The sequence below is a fragment of the Impatiens glandulifera genome, chromosome 6, assembly GCF_907164915.1.
Source record: "Impatiens glandulifera chromosome 6, dImpGla2.1, whole genome shotgun sequence".
Taxonomy (NCBI): domain Eukaryota; kingdom Viridiplantae; phylum Streptophyta; class Magnoliopsida; order Ericales; family Balsaminaceae; genus Impatiens; species Impatiens glandulifera.
The window spans coordinates 46638972-46664258 of NC_061867.1; the positions used below are offsets into that span (position 1 = coordinate 46638972).

At 33.2% G+C, this 25287-nt stretch overlaps 2 protein-coding genes across 3 annotated transcripts; one reads left to right on the plus strand and one right to left on the minus strand.

Moving 5' to 3' along the window:
• Nucleotides 1-2773: 2773 nt before the first annotated feature.
• On the plus strand, nt 2774-16259 carry LOC124941297 (DExH-box ATP-dependent RNA helicase DExH3). 2 transcript variants are annotated; one of them, XM_047481597.1, is made up of 19 exons: nt 2774-3233; nt 4027-4181; nt 4247-4334; nt 4439-4669; nt 4830-4925; nt 5415-5603; nt 5692-5851; nt 5943-6073; nt 7388-7558; nt 8751-9023; nt 10228-10422; nt 10907-11110; nt 11467-11536; nt 11650-11798; nt 12794-13102; nt 13910-13969; nt 14300-14452; nt 14546-14656; nt 15669-16259. In XM_047481597.1, the coding sequence occupies exons 1-19, from the start codon at nt 2970-2972 to the stop codon at nt 16146-16148; spliced, it is 3489 nt and encodes a 1162-aa protein (XP_047337553.1). In that variant the 5' UTR covers nt 2774-2969; the 3' UTR covers nt 16149-16259. The 2 variants fall into 2 exon arrangements, with proteins under 2 accessions (XP_047337553.1, XP_047337554.1); XM_047481598.1 differs by lacking the exon at nt 2774-3233 and having other exon boundaries at nt 4047-4181; nt 4251-4334.
• Nucleotides 16260-20194: 3935 nt separating this feature from the next.
• Nucleotides 20195-23799, minus strand: LOC124942634 (small nuclear ribonucleoprotein-associated protein B'-like). Its single transcript, XM_047483175.1, has 2 exons — nt 22786-23799; nt 20195-20380 (listed from the first exon to the last, which is right to left on the minus strand). Exon 1 carries the CDS (start codon nt 23648-23650, stop codon nt 22790-22792), a length of 861 nt encoding a protein of 286 aa, XP_047339131.1. The 5' UTR covers nt 23651-23799; the 3' UTR covers nt 20195-20380; nt 22786-22789.
• Nucleotides 23800-25287: the final 1488 nt, after the last annotated feature.

Here is a 25287-nt window from a genome sequence, read left to right on the forward strand (position 1 = left end):
CTTATCACTTCTCTCTCTAGAATTCTAAAGTCTTTCCTTGTTCTTGTGAGTAATCTTGTGAGCGTTCTTCGAGTTTCTTGACTCGATCATTTCTGTGCGAAACCTGGTGATTGTGATTCAGGTACTTTTGTTTAGTTCGCTGTTGTAGTGGTTTTCTGTGCTAAATCATTGCAGGTTCCGTTGTACCCTGAGAAGCAGCCACCGACGAAACTCTCCAGCACAAACGGGAGACGGTGAAACTGTTTTAAGGGAACTGTGATTCCACAGGCCTCGGAGCAAACGAGCAGATTTTTCTTCATTTCTTAAATAATCTGTTGTATTGTTTTATTATCATTGTATTATTTTCATATATCATTTACGTGTAATTTTTATGAGATAAGATAACCAACAATCTCCACCGTTGACATTTGTAACGATCGTCATTGCACCCACAAATTGGATACCTGTTATCGACGCCACCGCAAATCGTTGATACTCACATGATCAATGTCTGTGTTCAAATTCCAACCATTTATTATCGTTGTTGCACCCACAATTGATGTACATTCTCTCGACGCCATCTAAATTGTTGATACCCACCACGATGGATGCATATGTTCAAGCTCCAATTGTCGCTAATCGTCGTCGCACCCACAATTATGGTACATGTCCTCAACGCCACCGCAAATAGTTGATACCGCTTTGAAAATATATTGATAAATTATGTTATATGTTTTATAAGTTATGTTTGTAACTAGAAATGCATAATTGAGTATGTATTTAGAATAAATAATTTATAAGTTAATAACTTTATTGATAACTGATAAATATTTTAATAAGCTAATTGAAAATGATATTAGTATGTTGTCAAAATCATGTCTCTTAATATGAAAGTTCAAGTTTGTTTAATTGAATTTTGAAATGAATGTTTGTAAGAAAACCCGAAAATTAGATCTAGACTCCTACAAATAGGCAGCATATAATTTTAAAAAACAAATTCAAACTGAGAAAAAGAATAGATGGATTAATCATCGAACCAAGCGACATCAGCAGATTAAGGGCACTTGCACCAGAAATGCTAAATTTTATACCTAAAATAATATTAAAAATATATATATATCTATTTTATAACATCTCAATTCAAAATATAGCAACATTTCTATCTATATACCTATAACATTAAAATATTTATTTTTTGCAAAATTAAAAAACAACTTGTAACTACTTTTTAAAATTAAAACGGCTATATTCCAACGCCTATATTTCAAATTCAAATCCAACGCTTATATTTCAATTTCAAATTCCAACGCCTATATTTCATTGGCATGTTCTATAAAAAAAAAATTGAGATTCAAATTTCAAATTCATATTCCAACGGCTATTTTCCAGCGGTCATATTTCGAAATCCAACATTAAATAAAGTTTTAGTTCATTCATTCTTCACCACACTTTAAGCTTTATCCTACACAATGAGTGGCAACAATATTTTTTTGAAATATTATTTGTACGGATGTGACGATGACGATGATATGATTCAAATTCTAGCCTTCAAACGTGAAAGAGAAAAACTCGAGGCACAAGGTGAAAACTCCCGACAATCACGGACATCTATTGATCGTGACACTTTGCAAGGACATCAACGCTTATTCAATGATTATTTTGCTAGACAACAGCGAAAGTTTTAAAGCTTACGTTTGGAGGAGAAAAGAACCTACAGTGTTGGAAAGAACATATTTTTCTCTGCTATGTGGAAAAAAAAAAGATGAGAAAGAATAATGTTCCCGCCAGTTTTGAGAAAAAAAGATGAGAGGGAATAATGTTGCTGCCAATTTTAAGTATAGAACATGAAAAGTGGTGTTCTATATATAGAACACTACTGTTCATTTGGGCTAAATTTTTTTAAGTATAGCCTATTTGATGTAGATCAAATTTGTTGTAATTTTTAGTTTTCTATTTCTATTTTAGATATAGAACACATAATAAAACATCTATTACAACAAGTGCCCTGAGGAAGAGTGAAAAAAATGTTACACAAGTTGATCCAAATGATACTTCGAATCAAAGTTCAAAACCAATAACTTACTATCTATTATTATTATTTGATAGTCTTTCAACCAAATCTAAAAAACTCAAAATAATAAGTTATTGTCTTTTTATTTTATTATTTTTCTATTCCATTGCGAAATCCAAAAATCCACCTTTTCTACTATCCCAAAACCTTTACAAAACTTTTCCCCTACAACCAAAGGCAATGTTAGAAGCAATAATCTCTTCCTTGTCTATTCATCTTTCATTTGCTATTTCCATTTCCTTGTGTATATATATAATAACTTTCTATCTTTAAACCCATTAATTAACCTATTAATTATATATTTTATTCTATAATTTTATTAATTATTTAATTTTATAAATATAAAATATATATAATTAAAATTAATAATACTTAATTAAATAATTTAAATATTATATATTAAAATAAAATACATTATCTTACAAATTATTAAAATAAGATATATTAAAATAACACATATTTAATTTTTGTTTAATTTTATAAATATAATATATATAATTAAAATTATACATACTATATTAAATAATTCAAATAAATATACAGTATAAACGTTAAAATAAGATTGTATAAAATAAAATTAGAAAGATGTCATTTTATTTTATTTTATATTTATATAATATATTTTGTTTTAGTTTATAATATTTATTTAAATTATTTAAAAATTATAGGTTTCATTCTAATTATATTTTAGTGAAAATATAAGTGACATAAACCGATAAACCCTTCCGGCTCCGGCCGTCCCTCATCGTCTATACAGCAGTCTCCTCTTTCCCAACTCCATTGTATCTCAAGACTTCAACTTTCTCCGGTGGGGCAAAACCAGATAACCTGAATAATCATAAACTCCATCTCACATACGAAATCAAACCCTTTATCAACTTTCTACCAATGCCGCCATGTCAATAAATCATTCTGTAGAATGCATACCAGGCTAGGATTTTGGTTGGTATGGGTCAGAAGATCGTCAGTTTTCAATTTGACATCAACCCAGAGATTTGGAAGCATAAACAGGAGAGGTTACTTATCTGATTCTCTCTACCATCGAGCTCCAATCTCCATAAACGACGGTTCATTCAGGAGAGTTGTATCCAACTTCTTTGTACATGGGCGACGGCAATTTTCTGGCTATGCAGTTGAACAGTTCTCCGATGACGAGTACGACGGCGATTGCGACAATCATAAGGTTAGTGAAGTAGGGTTCCTTTTGGGTACAAAATTTTCAGACCTAAGACCAGAAACAATGCAAACGTGCTAATCATCTTTTTAGGCTCATAATACCATTAAAGTCTTTACATTTATTGTTATGACCCAATCATTTATAACATATTAATCTTCCACATGCAATTAAGAGAAGAAAAGAGTGAACTTTTAATGGAACTTGTAAGATTGGGATTTTTTTTTGAAAGGATGAAACAATTTCATTATTCCACGTTTTTATGAAGATTGAGAAGTTATTGTAGAATGTTATCATGGAGGGCATTGTAAAGGATCTGGGACCTGCCTAACTTTTAGTGGTTTGTTGGAGAAAGGAGTTAAAATGGAGATGAATTAGTGAATGTTGAACTGATTTCCAATTAGAAAAAGACTTTGCTTTTTAACAAATTATTCTTCAAGGTAAGATGGTCTTGAAGGTTTAAAGCTATAAGCTATACTATTGTCGCAAAAGGCCACTCCTATAATTAAATATGCCAATTGTTAGAGCTGAGATCAATGAATACAGCATCTGAATCTCAAAAGCATATAAGAAAATTGAATCAAGACAAATCGTAAGAGCTGTGATCAATGTTCATTCTTGCTCTCTTGATGCTTTCATCAGACGCCACTTCATTTTTGGGATATACAAATATGATTCTCTTTTAACATCTTCATTAATACTAGACAAAAAGATAATATATATGACAATAATAACATTTAAGGTTTCTGCATGAAATTGGAAAAACTCTTTTTTGTTCTAAATGGGTTATGTTCTTCTGTAGGCTTCATCATCAGTTGCTAACATTGATGAGTGGAAGTGGAAACTTAACATGCTATTACAAAAAGAAAGTGATCAAGAAATAGTCTCTAGAGATAAAAGAGATAGGAGAGATTATGAGCAGATTTCCAACCTTGCCAAAAAGATGGGCCTTTACTGGTAGGTGACAATTTATTACTCACATCTATCACAATTCATCTTGTATAATTATATTGCTTTGTCAGTCAGGTATATGGAAAAGTGGTGGTTGCTAGCAAGGTACCTCTTCCTAATTACAGACCAGATCTTGATGATAAACGGCCTCAAAGGGAGGTACTAAGTTCTATGAGCTCAAAAAAAACATTTTTGCTTTTATATTTTGGCCAATTGGAACTAAGAAGAAGAAAAAAATGATTTTCTTTACATCATTTGTGCAGGTTGTTATTCCTTTAAGCTTGCAAAGGAGAGTAGAGGGTCTGTTGCAGGAATATCTTGATAGAATGCAATTAAATTCTGGAAAACACATGGAGCCTTCAACTGATTCTAAGATTTCAAAGGTAGATGTAAATCTGGATGATGAGCCAGATTCTCTGCTTGATGAATCTGTCATGGAAAAGGTTCTTCATAGGAGGAGCTTAAGAATGCGGAATATGCAGAGGGCCTGGCAGGTACTTCCAAATGTAGAATAATGGTTCTGCAATTAGCGATGAGTCTGCTACAATTTTTTTTTGGGAAAACTGCATTGTGCCATTTTATTAAAAGAGTCTGCTGCAAACTTATGTTGAGCTAAATCTGAATTACGATGTTTCATCTCTTTCCTTATACTAGGAGTCACCAGAAGGTAACAGGATTTTAGATTTCCGAGAATCACTTCCTGCATTTAAAGAGAAGGAAAGGCTTCTTCAAGCGATTGCAAAGAATCAGGTTTGACATGAAACCATTATCTTATATTTATGCTTTAAAAACTGAAATATTGTGGGATTGACATTTCAATAATCCATTTTGATGCACATTGTACATCCTGTTAATACTATTGCATTTCCAAAAATATTGTTCACAACATGCTCTTTCACTGGCTTGTCTTCATTGACATAGAAGCCATTGCTCGGAATTTAAAGAGTAGTAGTAAAATTCAGGTGAGTAGTCTCTTATTAAAAAAATAAGAGACTAAATCTTTGGATAGGAAAAAACGTGGTAGAAATAAAATAGAATGTTACTAACCTTGAATCCTGAGAATTCATGTGGAGCCTATTGAGGTTAAACTAGTAAGATCTAATTCTTGTGTTTTATTTCCCCTTGTACATTTGTGATCTTAACTATAGTTACTTTTTGTTTCCCAGTTGTTATACAAGGGTTTTGTTTGAAAAAGGTGTAGTTTTTTTGTGTAATCTTTTATTACTTTGAAATAATTAGGTTGTTGTAATCTCTGGGGAGACTGGATGTGGTAAAACGACGCAACTTCCTCAATTCATATTAGAGTCTGAAATAGAGTCTGGTCGTGGAGCATTCTGCAACATAATTTGTACACAACCTCGAAGAATATCAGCCATGGCTGTTTCAGATAGAGTAGCTACTGAGAGGGGAGAGCCGCTTGGTGAAACTGTAAGGCCTTTTCTGTTTTTGTTTTGATGCTAGTAAATGGTAAGGGATTCCTATAGCACTTCTTGTGAACATTACTTTTTTTTTGCAGATTGGCTATAAAGTTCGATTAGAGGGAATGAGAGGAAGAAACACTCATTTACTTTTTTGTACCAGTGGTATTTTGCTTCGGCGATTATTGAGTGACCGCAATCTTAATGGTATAACCCATGTTTTTGTTGATGAAATACATGAGCGGGGCATGAATGAAGGTATCCTTTCAAAACCTATTTTTTTATTTCTTCTGGGATTTTGCAACATAGCTGTTCTGTGGCAATTTTAACACTTATTTTCCTTAATCAGATTTTCTATTGATTGTGTTGAAGGACCTGCTTCCACGGCGTCCAGATCTAAGATTAATTTTAATGAGTGCCACTTTAAATGCGGAGCTATTTTCAAACTATTTTGGAGGGGCACCAACAATCCATATTCCTGTAAGCTAATATAATTGATTACATTTGATTAAGTCTTATAAGATTTGTAATATTTCAAAATTTTATTGAATTTTATATTTTTGTTTATGGCGTAATACTTTCTCAAACAATTATATTTATTTAAGTCACATTAGGTTTGAAATATGTCAAATGTCAAACCTTACACACAATCTATATGTCTTGCAATAAAAGCTTCAGGTACTTGACATTGTGCAGTTATGCCGATTATGAGTGTAAGCGGTCGGTTTAGCCGATTTTATTTTACCAAAATGTTAATCCCAACCGTAGACATAGTTTTTTAATATCTTCAACTGCCTGTTTGGAGGTTGAAGGGCGGTTTGATTTGGTTGGTCTAGGGTTTTATTTGTTTTTTTCTCTTTCTCATTATATGGGAGTCTCTCATACTTCATTCTGGTTAAAATTTTCACTCTAATCAAATAAGCCTAAAGAAAAGGAGTGAATATGTAGAACTTGAGGTGCAAGTGGTTCAATTGAGTCATTTTTTTCACCAAAAAGAAAATCCAACCGTTGTCATGCGTTTTCTAAATCTTCAATGTTGGTTGGCGGTTGAATGATGGCTTAGTTTGGTCGGTTATGAAGTTGGTTCGGTTTAGTCAGTTTGAACGGTCCAAACTTTCACCCATACCGCTGACATGCAAATTCATATTTTTGAGTTACCATATTCCGGATAGAGGCCTGGTCTGATACCCTGATTCAACAACTTTTTGAATAATTTTATTCAACATCCTTTGAAGTGGAAATGACTTATTTAAGGAGTGACCTTGAGAACATCCCAGCCTTATTTTATTGTCAAAAAAGAGATTTAGCATGTGCGATCGCTTGGTGGTTTTCTGTCATGATGCACAAAAGAGAATTAATATGATAAAATGATATAATGGAATTGTGATAATTTATTTTAAATATCTGCTTTCAAATCCATGTAACTTGTTTTGACCCTTCATTGAGTCAACTTGAACAATTAGAGCTTGACCCGATTTTAGGTGTGGCTCATTTTTATATTTTTTTTAATATAATTTTTTTTCCATATTTGTTTCTTTTTTTTACGTCATAATATTGTTCAATACACATCTTTATGTTTTTAACGAAATCAAAATTCATAAAAAATGCATTATATAAAAGGATATCAGGTATTCCTTATGCTTAGTTTCTCATGTTTTAGAGAACTTTTTTTACCTTTTGTGCAACTTGTAGCTGAATGGTCAGTGCCTAGGATTCTCTTTCTGATGTTTAATTTTTCAACTCTCTTTGTTCCCCTGTGATATATAATATTAGCTTATTTGTATGTGAATACAGGGATTTACACATCCTGTAAGAGCACAGTTTCTGGAAGATGTACTGGAGATGACTGGATATAGGTTGACTTCATTTAACCAAATTGATGATTATGGCCAAGATAAGTTGTGGAAGACACAGAAACAGTTAGCTCCCAGGAAAAAGAAAAATCAGATAACTGCACTTGTGGAGGTATAACACTATGCTATTCCCGGTTTATAATTTCAGATATCAGTATCTCTTTTTATATATATAAATTGAAGTGAAAATTGCTGAAGGCTCAAAAGGTGTAAGGAAGGTCCCTTTGTAATATATCTCCAAACCAGCTGTCTTTTCTCATGAAGAATGAAAATCTCTTAAGAAAACAGTATCACTCTGTCATTAATAAGTTGATTCTGGTATTAGGACTGAAGTGTAATGGTGATCAGAGCATTGGAACTCTTATTACTTCTACTTTTTACTTCTATCTATTAAGATTCTACGTCTTAAAACTTAGCGACTATATGAGAATTGCAGGCCTAGTCTTCTCTCTTGCATGCCTTGTGATCTCTACTTGACCGTACACCATTTCTATTAATTAACATCTGCTTTTGAAAGCTTGGTGCATCTTCTGGTGGGCAAGGATTATGGAAAATGTAAAATAATGAGTTCAAAGGCTACATTTTAGGAAGAGTTATCTTAGCTGAACAATATTCCTCCATAAGCTTCAAATCTCTAACTAGATGGACAAGCCCCCTCACCATCATAAATGAGAGGTGGCAAAGAGAAAATAAAATAACTTGTACCTAGTAAACCACTACTCTTACTACTTTCATGTTGTGGTGATTTCTTATACCCTAACCATTTTTATTCCTTTAATAAAGAATCTGAAGATGACCTGTTATTTTCCAACAATGTGCTTTAAATGCATGATAATAGTGTTTATTCCCTAGAATGTGTTATGATTCAAAATAGTAAATGAGATGATTAGGGATAGAACTTTCCATTCATTATCATTTCATGCAAAAGTCCTATACAAGCTTACTATCATCTGTTTATACACTTTTTTAATTAATAACACCAATTTTATACCTAACTAACTTGTGTACTTTATTTATCTCCTAACTAAAACTTAAGGGACTACTTTCCATATTCCATCTTCAAGAACTATTCCCTCTATTATTCATAAGCCCTAACATGTAACAGAATGTTACCCCAGTATTTTTATAAGGGAATCTATAATACTGCTCTTCATGCTTATTAGTCACCAAGTTTCAACTCATTTATCACATCAAAACATGATGGATTTCTTTTTCTCTTTTCTTATGTAAACCTGCATGTTTTACTTATGAAAAATGTTACAATAATTTTGATACTAAAAATTGTTTACTTTTTTTTGGCTCAGGATGCTCTAAATAAATCAAGCTTTGAGAATTATAGCTCGAGGGCTCGTGATTCACTCTCTTCTTGGTCACCCGATGGCATAGGGTTTAATCTTATTGAGGCTGTCTTATGTCATATATGTAGAAAGGAAAGGCCTGGTGCTGTGTTAGTATTTATGACAGGGTGGGAGGATATTAGTTGTTTAAGGGATCAGCTTAAAGCTCATCCTCTTCTAGGTGATCCAAACAGAGTGCTTTTGTTAACTTGCCATGGCTCAATGGCAACATCCGAGCAGGTTAATCTCCCTAAGATCTTATTCTTTTGTCATGGCAGTTATATATCATAGTTATCATCAGTATGCTACAATTTGGTGTCTTTGTCATCTTTAGTTGAATGAGTTGCCTTTTGCATTTGATTAATTATTATGTTGATTCTGTTCTTCATATTCTGTTCATAGTCTTCATACCTCAACAATTATTATTATTATTATTATCTATTGCCCATGCCTTTTTATCCTTGACTGAAATAAGTTTCCTATTTCATGCAGAACGTCCTTTGATTTATGTAGTTTTGAAGAGAAAGGGGATTTTATATATTGGATTGATGAAACTATTACAAAGTAGACTACAATATATAGGCTAAAGTAGAAGACAATAATTAATGATAAAACAATTACATAGATAACAAAAATGCACTTCTGTTGGAAGACAAACAACCACTTTCTTGGAAAAGCAAAGGACTTTTGGAAAGAGCCAAGTTTGATAATTCAATTTATTACATAATTGACTCTTTATTCTTCAAATTCTGATCATAATCAATCATCACCTTACTGTTACTCAAATAATGAACCTATTGAACTGGTAGCACAATCATGATCCCATTGTAAAAATAGACAAAATTAAAATTGAAAGTGATTGTTTTTTTCCCATTTGGTATAAGATTTTTTCAAAACCATGATTCAGATTATTTTCCGGATCATAATCGATATTATAGTGTGGTTTTCTGTTGTTTCATTTGGTATACAAATTATTTTATAGATGATGATTCAAATTATAGTGTAATTTTTTATTCATTTGATGTAAAGATCTTTTTTTTAGCATATAATTTTAATGATTCAAATTATTTTCTTGATCATTGTGATTTTTGGCAAACATAACAAATGTAGAAGAAAAATTATTACAAAACAGCCCAATATGACTGCACTTTTTTCCTTGTTTTTTTTGTCACTACTGAAATAAATTGCATTTTATGTTCAATGTCGGTTAATTCATGACATCATGTTCATTATTTCCCTTCATTTTCTGTTCATAATCATATTCACCTGCAATATCGTGCTTCTTTGATTCTACATCGGATTTCGCGTGGTTGTCATTTTTTGGTTACTCGTGTTCTGCGTAAAAATGACTTGATATTCCATTCTTGTTATTTGCTATATTTAAGTTCCATTGCATGATCATGCAATTTAATAACAACTTATTTTGTTGTTATTTCTATGTCAGAAAATCATATTTGATATGGCGCCCCCTAATGTCAGAAAAATAGTACTTGCCACCAATATGGCAGAAGCAAGTATTACAATCAATGATATAGTCTTTGTAGTTGATTGTGGCAAAGCAAAGGAGACCACATATGATGCTCTTAATAATACTCCGTGTCTCTTACCTTCATGGATATCACAAGCTTCTGCTAAGCAAGTAAAGTCAACATCGACACTTCTCTCCCAGTTTTATGACTAAGAAGTTATCTCTAGTCCTACTCTATTAATAGAATTTTCAGTCAAACTAGTAACTCTTTTTCATAAATTTGTTATTATACACTTGAAACTCAAATATTCTATTAAAGAAATAAGTGTATCAAGTAATATGCTCCATTTGGGAACACTTTTTAATTTTGTTTCTGTACGTGGATCCAGATCCAAATATTGAAACAAAAATAAATTCCTGAATTTGTTTCGGTAGCTAGATCTGGATACCCAAACAAAAGGAAGTATTTCAAATTGGGCAATAATATATGCATGCCTTTTAAACTCGGGACCTTTAAACTCTGTTTAGGATGTCATATGAAATGGATTATAACTAAATATTTTTACATATTTTATATTTAGCTCTTGTTTTACGTCCTTTTTGTTCTATGTTTAGAAAACATCTTTTTATTTTGTGTTTTTGTTTTGCGCTGCAGAGAAAAGGAAGGGCTGGCCGTGTGCAGTCTGGCGAGTGTTATCATCTCTATCCCAGATGTGTCTATGAAGCCTTTTCTGAATATCAACTCCCCGAACTTCTGAGGACTCCTCTAAATTCTCTTTGCTTGCAAATAAAAAGTTTGCAGGTGGAGAGTATAGGAGAATTTTTGTCAGCTGCTTTGCAGCCACCTGAACCATTAGCTGTAAGTAAATCTTTGCTAGTTAAGTTATCTTCTTTCAGGGAATAAATGAATAAGGGAAATATAAATAACTTGAGTTTCCACAAACAAGGTTTATATGAATACATGTGCCTTGTTGGTTTTGGAACAACTATTGTTTGAAGTTGTTTGGGTAGTTTACAAAGTTCACCTGAGAAAATCACAATTATAGGGTTTTAAAATTCATTTGAACCCTAAGAGTTTTGTTAAATTTAGAGTCCATTGTTGATTAATTAAGCACTAGCATTCATTTGACATTAAAATTTGTTGACATATTATATGTTTGATTAGTTTTATCATCTCTTATAAGAGCAGTTACTAAAAGTTACTCTGCATTGCAGGTGCAAAATGCAATTGAGTTCTTGAAGATGATTGGAGCATTGGATGAGAATGAAAATCTAACACATCTTGGTTAGTTTCTATTGCTGAATGTTAGAATCTATAGTAGCATATAATTGTTGTGTGGGATTTAATCCTTTCTAACCTTTTCATTTTTATTTCCCTTTTCAATTTCCCACATTCAGGAAGTTTCTTGTCTAAGCTTCCGGTGGACCCAAAGCTAGGAAAGATGTTAGTGATGGGTGCTATATTTAGATGTTTTGATCCTGTTCTGACTATTGTAGCTGGACTTAGTGTCAGGGATCCTTTTCTTTTGCCTCAAGATAAAAAGGATGTAAGTGTGCTAACAAACTCGGTTCTGTTTTATCTTCTGGCATTTAACATCTATATTTTGCTGTCATTCTCTAGTCTTGTTCTACCATGCTGATGACTTTCAAGCTATCCTAGAATGTCCATTGAGTTTTGAGGAAGCCACTGATACTGGTGTATGCTCCCATTTGGAAACACTTATAGTTTGTATATCTGGAATCTGGATCTGTTTCCACATATGAAAACGTTTGAAAACTAAATTTAGTCAGAGAAAGATTAAGATATAGAAACAAAAACAATTAGCGTTTCCAAATTGTTTATTGTCAGTGTTCATAAAATCTATGCCCTTAAAGTTGGAGTCTTTCTGTCTCATTTTTATATCTTAACTAACACTTGCCATTATTTAATTGAATGGAAATACTATGATTAAGCTGAATATAGAACTGCAAGCTTTGTAGCATTTTAGTGGACAAATATTAGCATTAACCATGAAATGGGACAATATGTTAGTGATAAGGTTGGGGCTAGGGTTGAATATCCAGATGCTGGAGGACAAATTGACTTACCCCTTCTATATCCTATACAATTTTTTTTTCTGCAAGTTTAGAATCCACGTGACCACATAACAAAGAATAGTTCTTTTGTTCTCATTTGTCACTATTTTTGTTTTATTTTTGAGTGAAGTTTGCAGCTGCTCAGTGTGGACGATCAACTCTCTCGCCTTTTCATTTCCATTCTGTTCCATTTATTTGCATATTATTTTTTCATTAATTATATAATTGATTAGATAACAAAGGCATGTATGGTATTGCATTGCATGCAAAATCTTGTCATGTACCAGTTTTTGCTTTGATATTAAGCTTTATTTGGGTTAAACGACTAAAATGCCCTTTGTATTAAAATTTTTTAAATAAAGGAAGGGTATTTTTTAATCTTGGTTGATGGAAAAAGGGATTGATGATGAGATAGTGACCACATCAAACAATCTATTGGTTTCTAATATTTATCTTTTTTATCCAGTTGGCAGGGATTGCTAAGTCCAGATTTTCTGCAAAGGACTATAGCGATCATATGGCGCTTGTCCGAGCTTACGAAGGATGGAAAGATGCAGAGAGGGAAGGATCATCATATGAATATTGCTGGAGGAATTTTCTTTCATCCCAAACCTTGCAAGCGATTCATTCTCTAAGGAAGCAATTTAGTTTCATCCTTAGAGATGCTGGGCTGCTGGATGCTGATTCGGAAATTAATAATAAACTAAGCTACAATCAGTCACTAGTTCGTGCGGTTATATGTTCTGGCCTTTTTCCCGGAATATCGTCTGTTGTGGTATGTGTCTCATTAGTGCTTTCTTTCATTGACCATTCTTTTTCATACTGTAACTTCTTGCTACTGGATTTGTCATTGTACTACCATTTTTTTGCTATCATGATTCTAAATGAAAATTGTATTGACCATGGGAATGAGACCCCATTTGGAAACACTTGTAGTTTATGTTTCCAGATCCGGATTTAGATTAGAAACAATCAATAAATTTTTGAATCTGACTAAGTTCAGTTTTAAAACATAATCTCATCTAGACATGTTTCTTGAACATGCATTGTTCCAGGTATTTCTTTTTATATGAACACTTCCAATGAATGAAGTTTATGAGATCACTATGAATAATTTTATTATGTTTTTTCAAGGAGAGGCATTAAGGTCACTGTATATGGAAAAAAGGAATGATTTGATCAAAGCAAGTTAATTTTGGGCAAATAAGAGCCGATTTGGGCCCGATGTAGTGTAACGTCTATGCGATCCCCAACTACAAAAACAAACAAAAAAACGAAGCAAGTCGAATAATCCAAGCCAGGTCCATGTTTTGGCATCCTTCCATATAAAAGCCGCCTTCTCACAATATTAGATCAAACGTTCATAGAACATCATCTGTTGGAATTAAATATTAATACAGACTTTCGGTTCCTTCAATTTTCCTTAGAAACGTGACTTTCTTGCTTTGTGGACGAACCTTGTTATCGTTATTAACATTTGAACTCAATTTGTGCATTTCTACCTTCTGTAATCACTTTTTTTTCTTAATATCTTTCCATTAATAAACATTGAACCTTTTAGAAATTGCTTCAATTAATGCAGCAAAGGGAGATGTCAATGTCTTTCAAAACAATGGATGATGGCCAGGTTTTGCTTTATGCTGTAAGTATTAATGACCAGTTTATTCATGTGTTCTTTGTACAGTTTAACTTCTATCTTATTTGGGTTTAATCTTCCACTTTTTACGTTAAGAAGGAATCTCTTCTGATGAAATATTGTTACCAAAGGAAGTAAATATATATTCATAACTGTTAAATTTACTGAAAGGGAATAAAAAATAAACATATTTGAATTGGATAAAATCAAAAGTTTTCAAACTCTTACTTGAACTCTGTTAATTGACAACCTGGTTTCGAGATTAAAATTGTTTTCCCCTTTTTTCAGCTTTCATACTGTAACTCTAATAAGATTCTAAATGCATTTCTCCCCCAGAATTCAGTGAACACGCGTTATCAGACGATTCCCTACCCATGGCTGGTCTTTGGGGAAAAGATAAAAGTCAATACTGTTTTTATACGGGACTCCACTGGTGTTTCTGATTCCATCTTGATTCTTTTTGGAGGTAAAGTCAGCGATGGTGTTGAGGTAATTTTTATGCTTCAGATTTGTATTTTTGCTAAATGATTTGAGGCCCCATGCGACTAGTTTCTGAAAAATCTGTTTTGGCTATTCTGTTAGGACGGACATTTGAAAATGTTGGAAGGGTACATCGACTTCTTCATGGATCCAAGCTTATCCGAGTGCTATACAATGCTTAAGGAGGAACTTGACAAGCTTATCCGGAAAAAAGTATGTTATCAACTTTAGCTATACACCATTAAACACATCATTTACCTATGATTTTTGAAAATTGCCAATTATTGTGTAAACCATGCAATATTTCTTCACCTCTGCAGTTAGTTTAGCACTGCACCTAAAATTTTTATATGTAGACTCCGACGTGTAATGCTAACGTCACAAACCCTAGTTTGCTAATTCTATGAAACAGTTGTAATTATGAAGTCAGAAGCCATGAATTCGAAAAGTGAACAAAATCACTTCAAGTTTCTCTGCAACATGAAAAAACCCGGTTTAGAACTTATGAAGAAAATAGCCATGTACAAAAAAAATTCCTTACAAAGCAACCAATTATGGTAATTGTACACAAATTTGTCCAACTTTTATTGCTGGTCTAACAACATAGGACCATATAAATCCAAATTTGATTTTCATCCCTTTTGATAATTCCAAAAGTTTATCCACAATAGGATTCTCTGAAAACACTGGTTGAAGTGGAATGTCATGACTGGGAGTTGCTAGCATCCTTTTGGGATTAGTTGGAGTGCGTGCCCGAACCCCATTTAGAAACACTTATAGTTTATGAATCTGAATCCGAATCCAAATGAAAAAAGCAACCAAGAAAATATTAATCAGTATCTGACCAAGTTTAGTTTTCAAATGGGGCCAATAAACATATTTGGATATTTTTATTTGAAAAATCGCTAAAATTAATTTCAAAGTGATTTTTCTTTGGTACAAGATTTTTTCTGGATCGTATTCATATTATTTGTTTGGATTATTATCCAAATTATAGTGTAATTTTTTTGCTTCATTAGCTTAGAGATTTCTTTTCTGGATCATGGTCAAGATCTTTTTCTAGATGATTTTTGTCAGATCTTTCCATAATCATGATCAACATGAAATTTTTTGATAACACAACCCATTTTGTGTCTCCTCCTTCTCGTCTGCAAAGTTTTATCATTGCAATCAATCCAATTGCAAATTACGATTCTCAATGTATTCTTATTTCCTATCACAACAGCTACAAGATCCAAGCCTCGACATCCACAAAGAAGGGAAGTTCCTAATGTTAGCCGTTCAGGAGCTAGTATCAGGTGATATATGCGAAGGCAGGTTTGTATTCGGCCGCGAAAGCAAGAAGGCCAAGGAACCTGCTGTCAGTAGCGACAGATTTACAAGAGACGGAGCAAATCCAAAGAGCTTATTGCAAACTCTTTTGATGAGAGCTGGCCACTCGGCACCAAAATACAAGACAAAGCATCTAAAGACGAATGAATTCAGAGCTTTAGTCGAGTTTAAAGGAATGCAATTTGTTGGAAAGCCTAAGAGAAACAAACAGATTGCTGAAAGGGATGCAGCCATTGAGGCTTTGGCTTGGTTGACTCATACTTCTAACGTTAATCAGGATAACGAAGATGATAATACGACGCCAGATGTTACTGACAATATGCTTAAACTTCTTCACAAGCATAGGAGAAAGTCGAATAGGCGGTCTGGTTAGAGAGGAAATTGTTATCTTAATATCCAATTGGGGATTTGAAGTGGAACTTTGATTAAATTTTGATGTTCATTAAGAGAAATGGATGAGATACAATAAATTTTCTTAATTTAATTCTTTTTGTAATCATTTTATCTTAGATTGCTAATTGAAATGAAACTGTAACTAATTCATTGTGGTGTGACTTGATGGTGTGACTTGATGTTTGATTAGTATTAAGTTGATTTGTCTAAATATTTAAAAATAATAATATGAAAAATGGTTAGTTTGTTAAACTATATATAATATATTCTATTATATCATTAATTGCATTTTTTTAAGAAAATTTTCTCTTTATTAAGTTTAAACCCTTCAATTAATTTTTGGATGGAGTCTTCACCTATGTATAGGGGTGAGCAAACGGGTAAACCCAACCCGTATTACCCAACCCATATTCAACCCAAATTAAATTTACCCAACCCATAATTCAACCCATATTATTTACTAATATGGGTTGGGTATGAGTTGGGTTGAGTATGGGTTGGGTAACCCAAATTATTTTATTTTTTATTTTTTTATTTAGCATGTATTTGACTCATTTAACACATTTTTATTCGTTTAACACGTTTTTCACGTTTTTGACATTTTAAATACGTTTTCACACGTTTAACACGTTTTTGGCACGTTTAACACATTTTTGACACGTTGAACACGTTTTCATGTTTTTGGCATGTTTAACACGTTTTTGACACGTTTAACACGTTTGACACATTTTGACACGTTTTCGACACGTTTAACACATTTTGACATATTTTTGGCACGTTTAACACGTTTTTCACGTTTTTGACATTTTTAATATGTTTTCACACGTTTAACACGTTTTTGGCACGTTTAACACATTTTTGACACGTTTCACACGTTTTTCGCGTTTTTAGCACGTTTTGACACGTTTAACACGTTTTTGACACATTTTGATACGTTTAACACGTTTTCGACACGTTTAATACGTTTTTCACATTATTGACACGTTTAACACGTTTTTCACATTTTGGCACGTTTAACACGTTTTGACACGTTTAACACGTTTTCCATGTTTTGAGACGTTTAACACGTTTTTGACACGTTTTTCACGTTTTCGACACGTTTAATACGTTTTCGACACGTTGAATACGTTTTCGACACGTTTAATACGTTTTTCACACATTTAACACGTTTAACACATTTGACACGTTGGACACTATTTTCATGTTTTGACATGTTTAACACGTTTTTAACACGTTTGACACATTTTTCACGATTACGACACATTTAACACATTTTGACACATTTTTCACGTTTTTGCACGTTTAACACGTTTTGACATGTTTAACACGTTTTCACGTTTTTCACATTATTAACACGTTTGTAACATGTTTAACATGTTTTCACACATTTTTCACGTTTTTGGCATGTTTAACACGTTTTGACACATATTCCACGTTTTTGGCACGTTTAACACATTTTCTTCGTTTTTGGCACATTTGATACGTTTAACACGTTTTTGACACGTTTAACATGTTTTTCACATTTTTGACACGTTTAATACATTTTCACACGTTTAATGTCAAACGTGTGAAAAACATATTAAACGTGTCAAAAATGCCAAAAACGTGTTAAACGTGACACAACATGTTAAAACTTATCAAAACGTGTTAACGTGCAAAAAAATATGTTAAACATGTCAAAAATATGCTAAATGTGTAAAATGTGTTAAATTGTCAAAAACGTGTTAAACGTGCCAAAAACGTGAAAAACGTGTTAAATATGTTACAAACGTATTAAACATATTACAAACATGTTAAACGTGTTAAGAATGTGAAAAACATGTTAGATATGTCAAAAACGTATTAAACGTACCAAAATGTGAAAACATGTTGATGTGTGAAAAATGTGTCAAATATGTCAAAAACGTGTTTAACATGCCAAAAACGTGAGAAACATATTAAATGTGTGAAACACGTGTTAAACGTGTGAAAAATGTGTTAAACATATTAAAAAGGTGTTAAAATGTTAAAAACGTGTTAAACGTGCCAAAAACGTGAAAATCGTGTTAAATTTATCAAAAAATGTGTTAACGTGTTAGTTATGTTAAAAACGTGTTAAACGTGCCAAAAACGTAAAAAAACGTGTTGTATTTGTCAAAAACGCGTTAAACGTATTAAACATGTCAAAAACGTATTAAATATAACAAAAACGTATTATTAGTATGAAAACGTGTTAAACGTGTCAAAAACTTGTTAAACGTGCCAAAAACATAAAAGCGTGTTAAACGTGTGAAAAATATGTTTTAAGTGTGAAAACGTGATAAAAATATTAAAAACGTGGTATATGTGTGAAAAACGTGTTAAACATATCAAAAACGTGTCAAAATGTCATAAACGTGTTAAACGTGCCAAAAACGTGAAAATCGTGTTAAACTTATCAAAAACGTGTTAAATATGTTTAAAACGTGTTAAACGTGCCAAAAACGTGAAAATCGTGTTAAACTTATCAAAAACGTGTTAACGTGTTATATATGTTAAAAACGTGTTAAACGTGTCAAAAACGTAAAAAACGTGTTAAACGTATTAAACATGTTAAAAACGTGTTCAATGTGACAAAACATGAAAAACGTGTTATTAATGTGAAAATGTGTTAAACATGTCAAAAACGTGTTAAACGTGTCAAAAACGTGAAAACGTGTCAAAAACGTGAAAACGTGTCAAAAATGTGAAAACGTGTGAAAAACGTGTTATATGTGTGAAAAACGTGTTAAACGTGTGAAAAACGTGTTATAAGTGAAACGTATTAAAAATATTAAAAACGTGTTAGATGTGTGCAAAACGTGTTAAACGTATGAAAAATATGTTAAACATGTCAAAAACGTGTTCGATTTAAAGTTGGAAGATGATTAGTTTATATTGGATTAATAATAAAGAATTAAACTAAATTTATATAATTTGGGTAATTTGGGTAACCCTAACCCAACCCAAATTAAACTCAACTCATACTTAACCCAACCCATACTCAACCCAACCCATATTAACCAACCCAAATTAATATTTTGGGTTTGGGTTAGGGTTAGGGTTGGGTTTGGGTAAACCCATATTATGCTCACCCCTACCTATGTAGGGCTGAAAATGAGTCAAGCCTGCTTTGGCTCAGCACGAACGGAATTTTAAATTTAAGTTAGACTTAACTATTTATTTACAAATTCGACTGAAAAAATTTAAACTAAATTTAATTTTTTAAATATTTGTAAAGAAAAATATTTAGTTAAAATTTTAGATTTTAATATTAAAATAAATAAAAAATATATTATTTATTATCAAGCTTAGGCATTGAGGAAGTATTATATGAGCTAGATTAGAATTTGATCAAAATCAAACTCCCGAACAACTTAACTCCTTTGCAACCCTAATTAGAAGTCTAATATAATCAAGCTGAAATAGGTTTAAACTACATAGAATAAAAGTTTAACTTCATCCCTATTAAAGTGCGACTACTTCCCACGGATTAAGTACATAGCCCACAAACGTACTTAATCAGACGCAGAACTTGCCGCATGACAGACTCGAATTCAAGAACAAACGTAAAATTTGTCGCCTGATGGACTCGAACCCAAGACCTCAAGGAGGCTGGAGATATTCACCTTTTATTACCACCGCCAGGTTAGAAGATGAGATAATTCAAAGTTTAATTTATTCACTGTCATGACAATCCTACCAATGATAATGTGTGATTGTAGCCTAATTTCACATTAGAATACATATAGAAATAATTACCATAGTAAAACATTGATTACATTGATTTTTCATCCTACCAAGTTAACATTGATTTTTCTAAATTCTCTAACCTGCAGTAAATCAACATCTTATTAGTTAACTTCTTATATAAAATACTTGATACTACCTCACAAATTTGTTCTATTTTACATAATGCATTATACCATATTTTCAGTCTAATTCAATAACATATTTTAATAATGTTCTCTTGAGTGATTTAAACTTGCAATGATTTTTATACAAGAGAAGATCGAAATGCAAGCATCATTTGAAAATGAGAGATATATTTTAAGTAGAAAAAAAAGTGTCTGAACTCAATTTGAACAAACAGTCGCACTAGTAAAACTCTTACAATATTCAGCCAGCCCTAGATTAAACCACTATCCGGAATAATACAAATTGCTACTAAATTTCAAAATATCATGACCAAACCCCGACAACGATCGCTTCTCCCTGTAAAAACGACACAAAGATAAATGAAATTAGACACAATTCATACCAACAAGTAATATTGATCCCAAGAAATCATTTATCAAACATATCTTTCATTCTTAAGACAGATTTCCAATTTCATAGCATTATCAGGTTAAAAAAACCCAGCAATTAGCACCAATCTAATGAACCCATGATATGGTTTCCAAACATAATCTCAACCAGATATGTTTTTGGATCCAAAAGTGTTTCCAAATGGGGCTGGCAGAGAAAGTAATTCTCACAAATATTAATTCCTTTGAATATAAAAGAGCCAATCACTCATGACATAGGTGTTTTGATAACATCTCAATTTTAACCTAGTCAAATAGTTAGAAGCAGTTACTGGTCATCCTAACTGAGTTGAATGAATTGAATAAAAATAGTAACAGAACCATATATTCAAGAAAATTTCGGTGTGAAACAGTAAAAATGTTGGCCGACATAAGAAATCAGAGAGTCATCTCCCCTTCTAAACCCTGATACTTGAATTGTTTTGTAACATAGAAACAAAACAAAATGAGACAGACAGTTTTGGCACACAAAGGAATCCAACCAAACAAATATTTTGACACAACTAAGATGCACAAGTCCCGATACACCAAATTGTATGTACATGAAATGAGTTACAAAATAAGGAAATAACTGAAGGAAATGAGCAAACTAGAACATCAAATATAAATGGGACAAAATAGAAGAGAAATGTTTATACTCTTAGAAAAATGAAAATTTAAGATGAATTCACCCTCAGCTACATAAAAGAGAGGAAAATTCAATTGATGAGGGAATATGGTGCATACACTTATAAACTACATAAAATAGTAGAAATCACCAAATATACATTCAATCAAATCCTGCAGTTTCAATACAAAAAATTCTGCCAATATTCTAACAGTTCCATTCTATTAAGCTATGGCATGGTTTTTCAGTAATAACAACTGATTGATTCACTAGTGCATTCCCTGTGTCAACATAAGCAAACGTAAGGACACAAAGGGGCAGTTTATATTCGCTTGGGGATGGACGAGTGTCATGGAACAAAGTTGTCAAAGTAGTATAACCTTAGAGAGTAAAACTTAATCATTCAATGACTAAAATTATTTAGGCATTTTTTTCCTTCTGTATTTCCTTCTTTAAGCTCTTTTATTTCTGTTTTTTTAAACAATCACTCCTTGAGATCATTTTATTCTAATGAAAAAGGACAAGAAAAACAAATTATTAAGGCATTTTTGTGTTGAATATTAAACAACATCACGTACCCATTCAATGACTGACAGATAAAGGGTACAAGAATCTGTCACATCTAAGGAAAATGTTTGGACTAATCTGAGCACACAAAATAGAAGCCTAGACAGTCAAGCAAAATCAATCCAGAAAATAACACCCAACATTGCAAGATGGCATAAAAGGGGAGGACATGGGCATCTATACCGTAAAACCAGAATGAGAAAGATGTGCATAGAGTAATTTTGTGACCATCCAATAGGGCCCTATTCAAAATGCATTGATTTGGCTCATGCACTACATAGAGCAAGCTATCAGCGCTACATCCTATTGTTACATGTCTATGTGAAACCAGCATCATTCTTTTGCAAGAAGGTTAATGGCATGGTAAAACCAACATACTTAAACTTTAACAAAGAATGCATAATCCTAATAAGGGATATTTAGAGATAACATCTATTTTATTTAGCCATATGTTAGCAGACACACACACACAAAGGTTACCACCTAGCACGTCAATTGGTATCCATCATAAGCCAAGAGGGTGCATACGATTGTGATTTCTTCCAACAATTAGGATATAGATTAGCCAGCTTAGTTTAGAGCAGAGACAAAAATGTCATCCAGATTCTCTTTGGAGGTTTTCCATTTCTCTTCTCTCTCTTTTTTGTAATTTGTACAATAATGCAAATGAAGTTATGCAAAAAGAGAGGAATTTTCATGATATTGATTTAAAATAACTATTGATAGAAGAAAAACAACACATGGTACATAGTGAAATACTCTCTATTTACTCAAGAAACTACAGATGATTCAAATGAAAAATACTTGGGCATGCTAAAGGACACATATAAGCATGGACTATCATTTCTCTTGACGTTCTGATTTGAATATCAAATCTCACGAATAGAGAGGCCAAACACTTTGGTGAATGGAGTTTTCCTACATCCACTCTAAGGTGAATGTAATGAAAGGAGATATAGACTATCAAAACACATTTAAATCGAGCTTAGACACAGAACAAAAAGAAGATGTGGGAATTTATAAAAGATAAAGAATTTTCAAGATCTGAAAAATCATGTTATTTAAAGTTAGGATTTCAATGAGAAAGCAATCCTCTGACAGGAATATATAAATGGACAGTCAATGTTGAACCCACATACCGAATTACTGCTGCTGATTGTGTTGCTGATGCTGATTGGGTGGAGGCGGCATACCAGGACGAGGAGGACCAAAAATAGGAACAGCAGAGCCACCAGGTGGAGGAGGCATTCCAGGCCGAGGAGGTGGCATGCCAGGCATCCCTGGGTGAGGAGCTTGACCTGGAGGCGGCGGCCCTCTCATCATCTGTGGAGGAGGAACCATTGGACGTTGCCCAAAAGGTGGTGGAGGCATAGAAAATTGCGGAGGCCCAGTTCCTGGCCTAGGAGGAAATTGAGGCGGCATCCCAGGTGGTGGACCTCTTGTCATTTGTTGTGGAGGTTGTCCCGGATACCCAGATGGAACCTGTCCAGGAGGACGCATCACCGGAGCAGATGAAGGCGGGTAAGAAATGGGTGGAGCAGAAAGCTGAGGAATCGGAGGGCGAGCCATCTGTGGCTGCATCATACCAGGAGCTGGGCCTCCAATACCACGTACAGGACCAGAAAGTCCCGGCTGCGCCTGGATTAAAGGAGCAGTAGGGACACCCCGTCCAGATGCGCGACCAATTCCTGGACCAGCCATAGCTGCAGCTCCAACAGCCTTGGCACGAGATTCTTCTGGAGGAGGAGGTCCTTCGACGGTCATGGAGATAACTTCTTCACCGCGAACGAGAACAAGACCAAGGGTACGGCGTTCTTCACGCTCCTCGTTCTTCTTACCTTTAGCAGGTGGAAGCTTGCGGAATTCCTCACAGTCACCGAGAACGAGGTTCATATGGCGGTCGAAAGCCATGAACTTTCCGATAAGCTGACGACCGTCCTGAATCGTGACTCGCATCCGGTAATTGATGTACTGAAGCATTTTAGAACCCTTGGACATCGACATCTTGCAGCAGTATGGATGTCGAGAATGGAAGTGGTAACGATTGAGAAACAGCAATATATAATTGAAGAGACTAGAGAGAGTGAAGGAGCGAGAACTAGGGTTGATCAGCTCCTCTACTGACCAAGGAGTGAAACTGATGATGTTTTCTAGGGTTTTTGCAGCGCCAAAACTCTTCAAACGTTAAATTTCGGGATAATTAGTGTTTATTTTTCATTCATTTTGATTTTAGTTCTCTTCAAATTCTCAAATTTAAGACTTCTAATATTATTAGGTCAAACAAAAAGTCTAATATTTTTATTAAAACTCACCATTTGTTTTTTTTTTTTTAATTATACAAAATTTTGATTTTGTTTTGACGGTTTAAAACGTGATATTTATAAATAAATAAAAGATTATTGTCAATAACTTAATTAACGAAGTTTAACTATTACTAATTCGCAAAAATTCAATATCTATATATATAATTATGCTTAATTTTTAAAGTGTCCGGATTGCCGAGGCGAGAACTGTGGTTAATTTGGATATATACGTGAGAGTAAATGAATACATGAGTCGGATTGTGGGTTGACCCGTCCATAAACTTAAAACGATTAAAAATAAAATAAAAAATGTTATAGGTATGGTTCGAACTTGCAACATAACAAAACAAGTACAACCCTTTAACCAACTAGGTTAATAACATTTTATATTTTAAATTCAACATCAAATTTGATGAACGCGGTGGTTCATCAATAATTTTAATCGATCGTAATTCTCTTTTGACTCCGCACTATAAATTTCACTATTATTAGTGAGCAATAATGGAAGAATTCCGTCATATTTATAGAGATAGGGGACATAATTTATATGGATATAGTAGTAAGTCTCGCTTGGGTTAATTTAATGATAGTCTTTACATTTTTCTTTTTACTCTAGCATGGGGAAGAAGTGGACTCTAGAGGTCAAACTAATTGAGTTGAAGAATCAAACTGTATCAATTGTTTTAGAGATCGTTATGCAATGTGAGACTAAATGGATACTTGAGTCGGATTGTGGGTTGACCCGCCATAAACTTAAAACGGTTAAAAATAAAATTAAAAATGCTATCACATTTTTACCATAATATTTTTTTCACGATTTTTTATATTATTATTCGTGCAAATACACGTGATACATGCTAGTTTAAATTAATTATAAATAAATTTTACGTACCTAATAAGTTAAAAGAAAATAAAGAGTCACAATTTGATAAGGGAAATTTGATGAAATAACCCTGATAAAGAATAATAGAGGAAATTATATTTTTACAAAATTGACCTTTTGCCCATAGCAAAAGACCAATTTACCCTCCTTAATAACTTTTCTCTTCTTCTCACTCAGGGCAACGAGGCAACGAAGGATCCCGACAACGAGTCTGCTTCTACTTCCCCGTCGACATGTCTTGGCTATTGTGGGACGTCTTCTTATGCTTTCCCATTTGTTACCCCCGGACTGTAGCATCTACGCCGAACTATAGTCCCGACTCCATTAAGCTAGATCTTCAACAAACGTCGATGGATAAGTTTGATATTGATTGTTATAGCTGAAAACATTTGTTATTAATCAATTGGGATCGCATAGTGCATCTTGCGCCTGCGTAAATTGCAATTTGCGCCAAC

What these genes read in the sequence shown, in the direction of transcription:
- LOC124941297 (XM_047481597.1), top strand. Translation starts at nt 2,970, where the DNA reads ATGCATACCAGGCTAGGATTTTGGTTGGTATGGGTCAGAAGATCGTCA. An exon ending in ATAAACGGCCTCAAAGGGAG is followed by an intron (nt 4,335 to 4,438) that starts GTACTAAGTTCT and finishes TCATTTGTGCAG; the next exon opens with GTTGTTATTCCTTTAAGCTT. An exon ending in CACCAACAATCCATATTCCT is followed by an intron (nt 6,074 to 7,387) that starts GTAAGCTAATAT and finishes ATGTGAATACAG; the next exon opens with GGATTTACACATCCTGTAAG.
- LOC124942634 (XM_047483175.1), bottom strand. Translation starts at nt 23,650, where the DNA reads ATGTCGATGTCCAAGGGTTCTAAAATGCTTCAGTACATCAATTACCGG.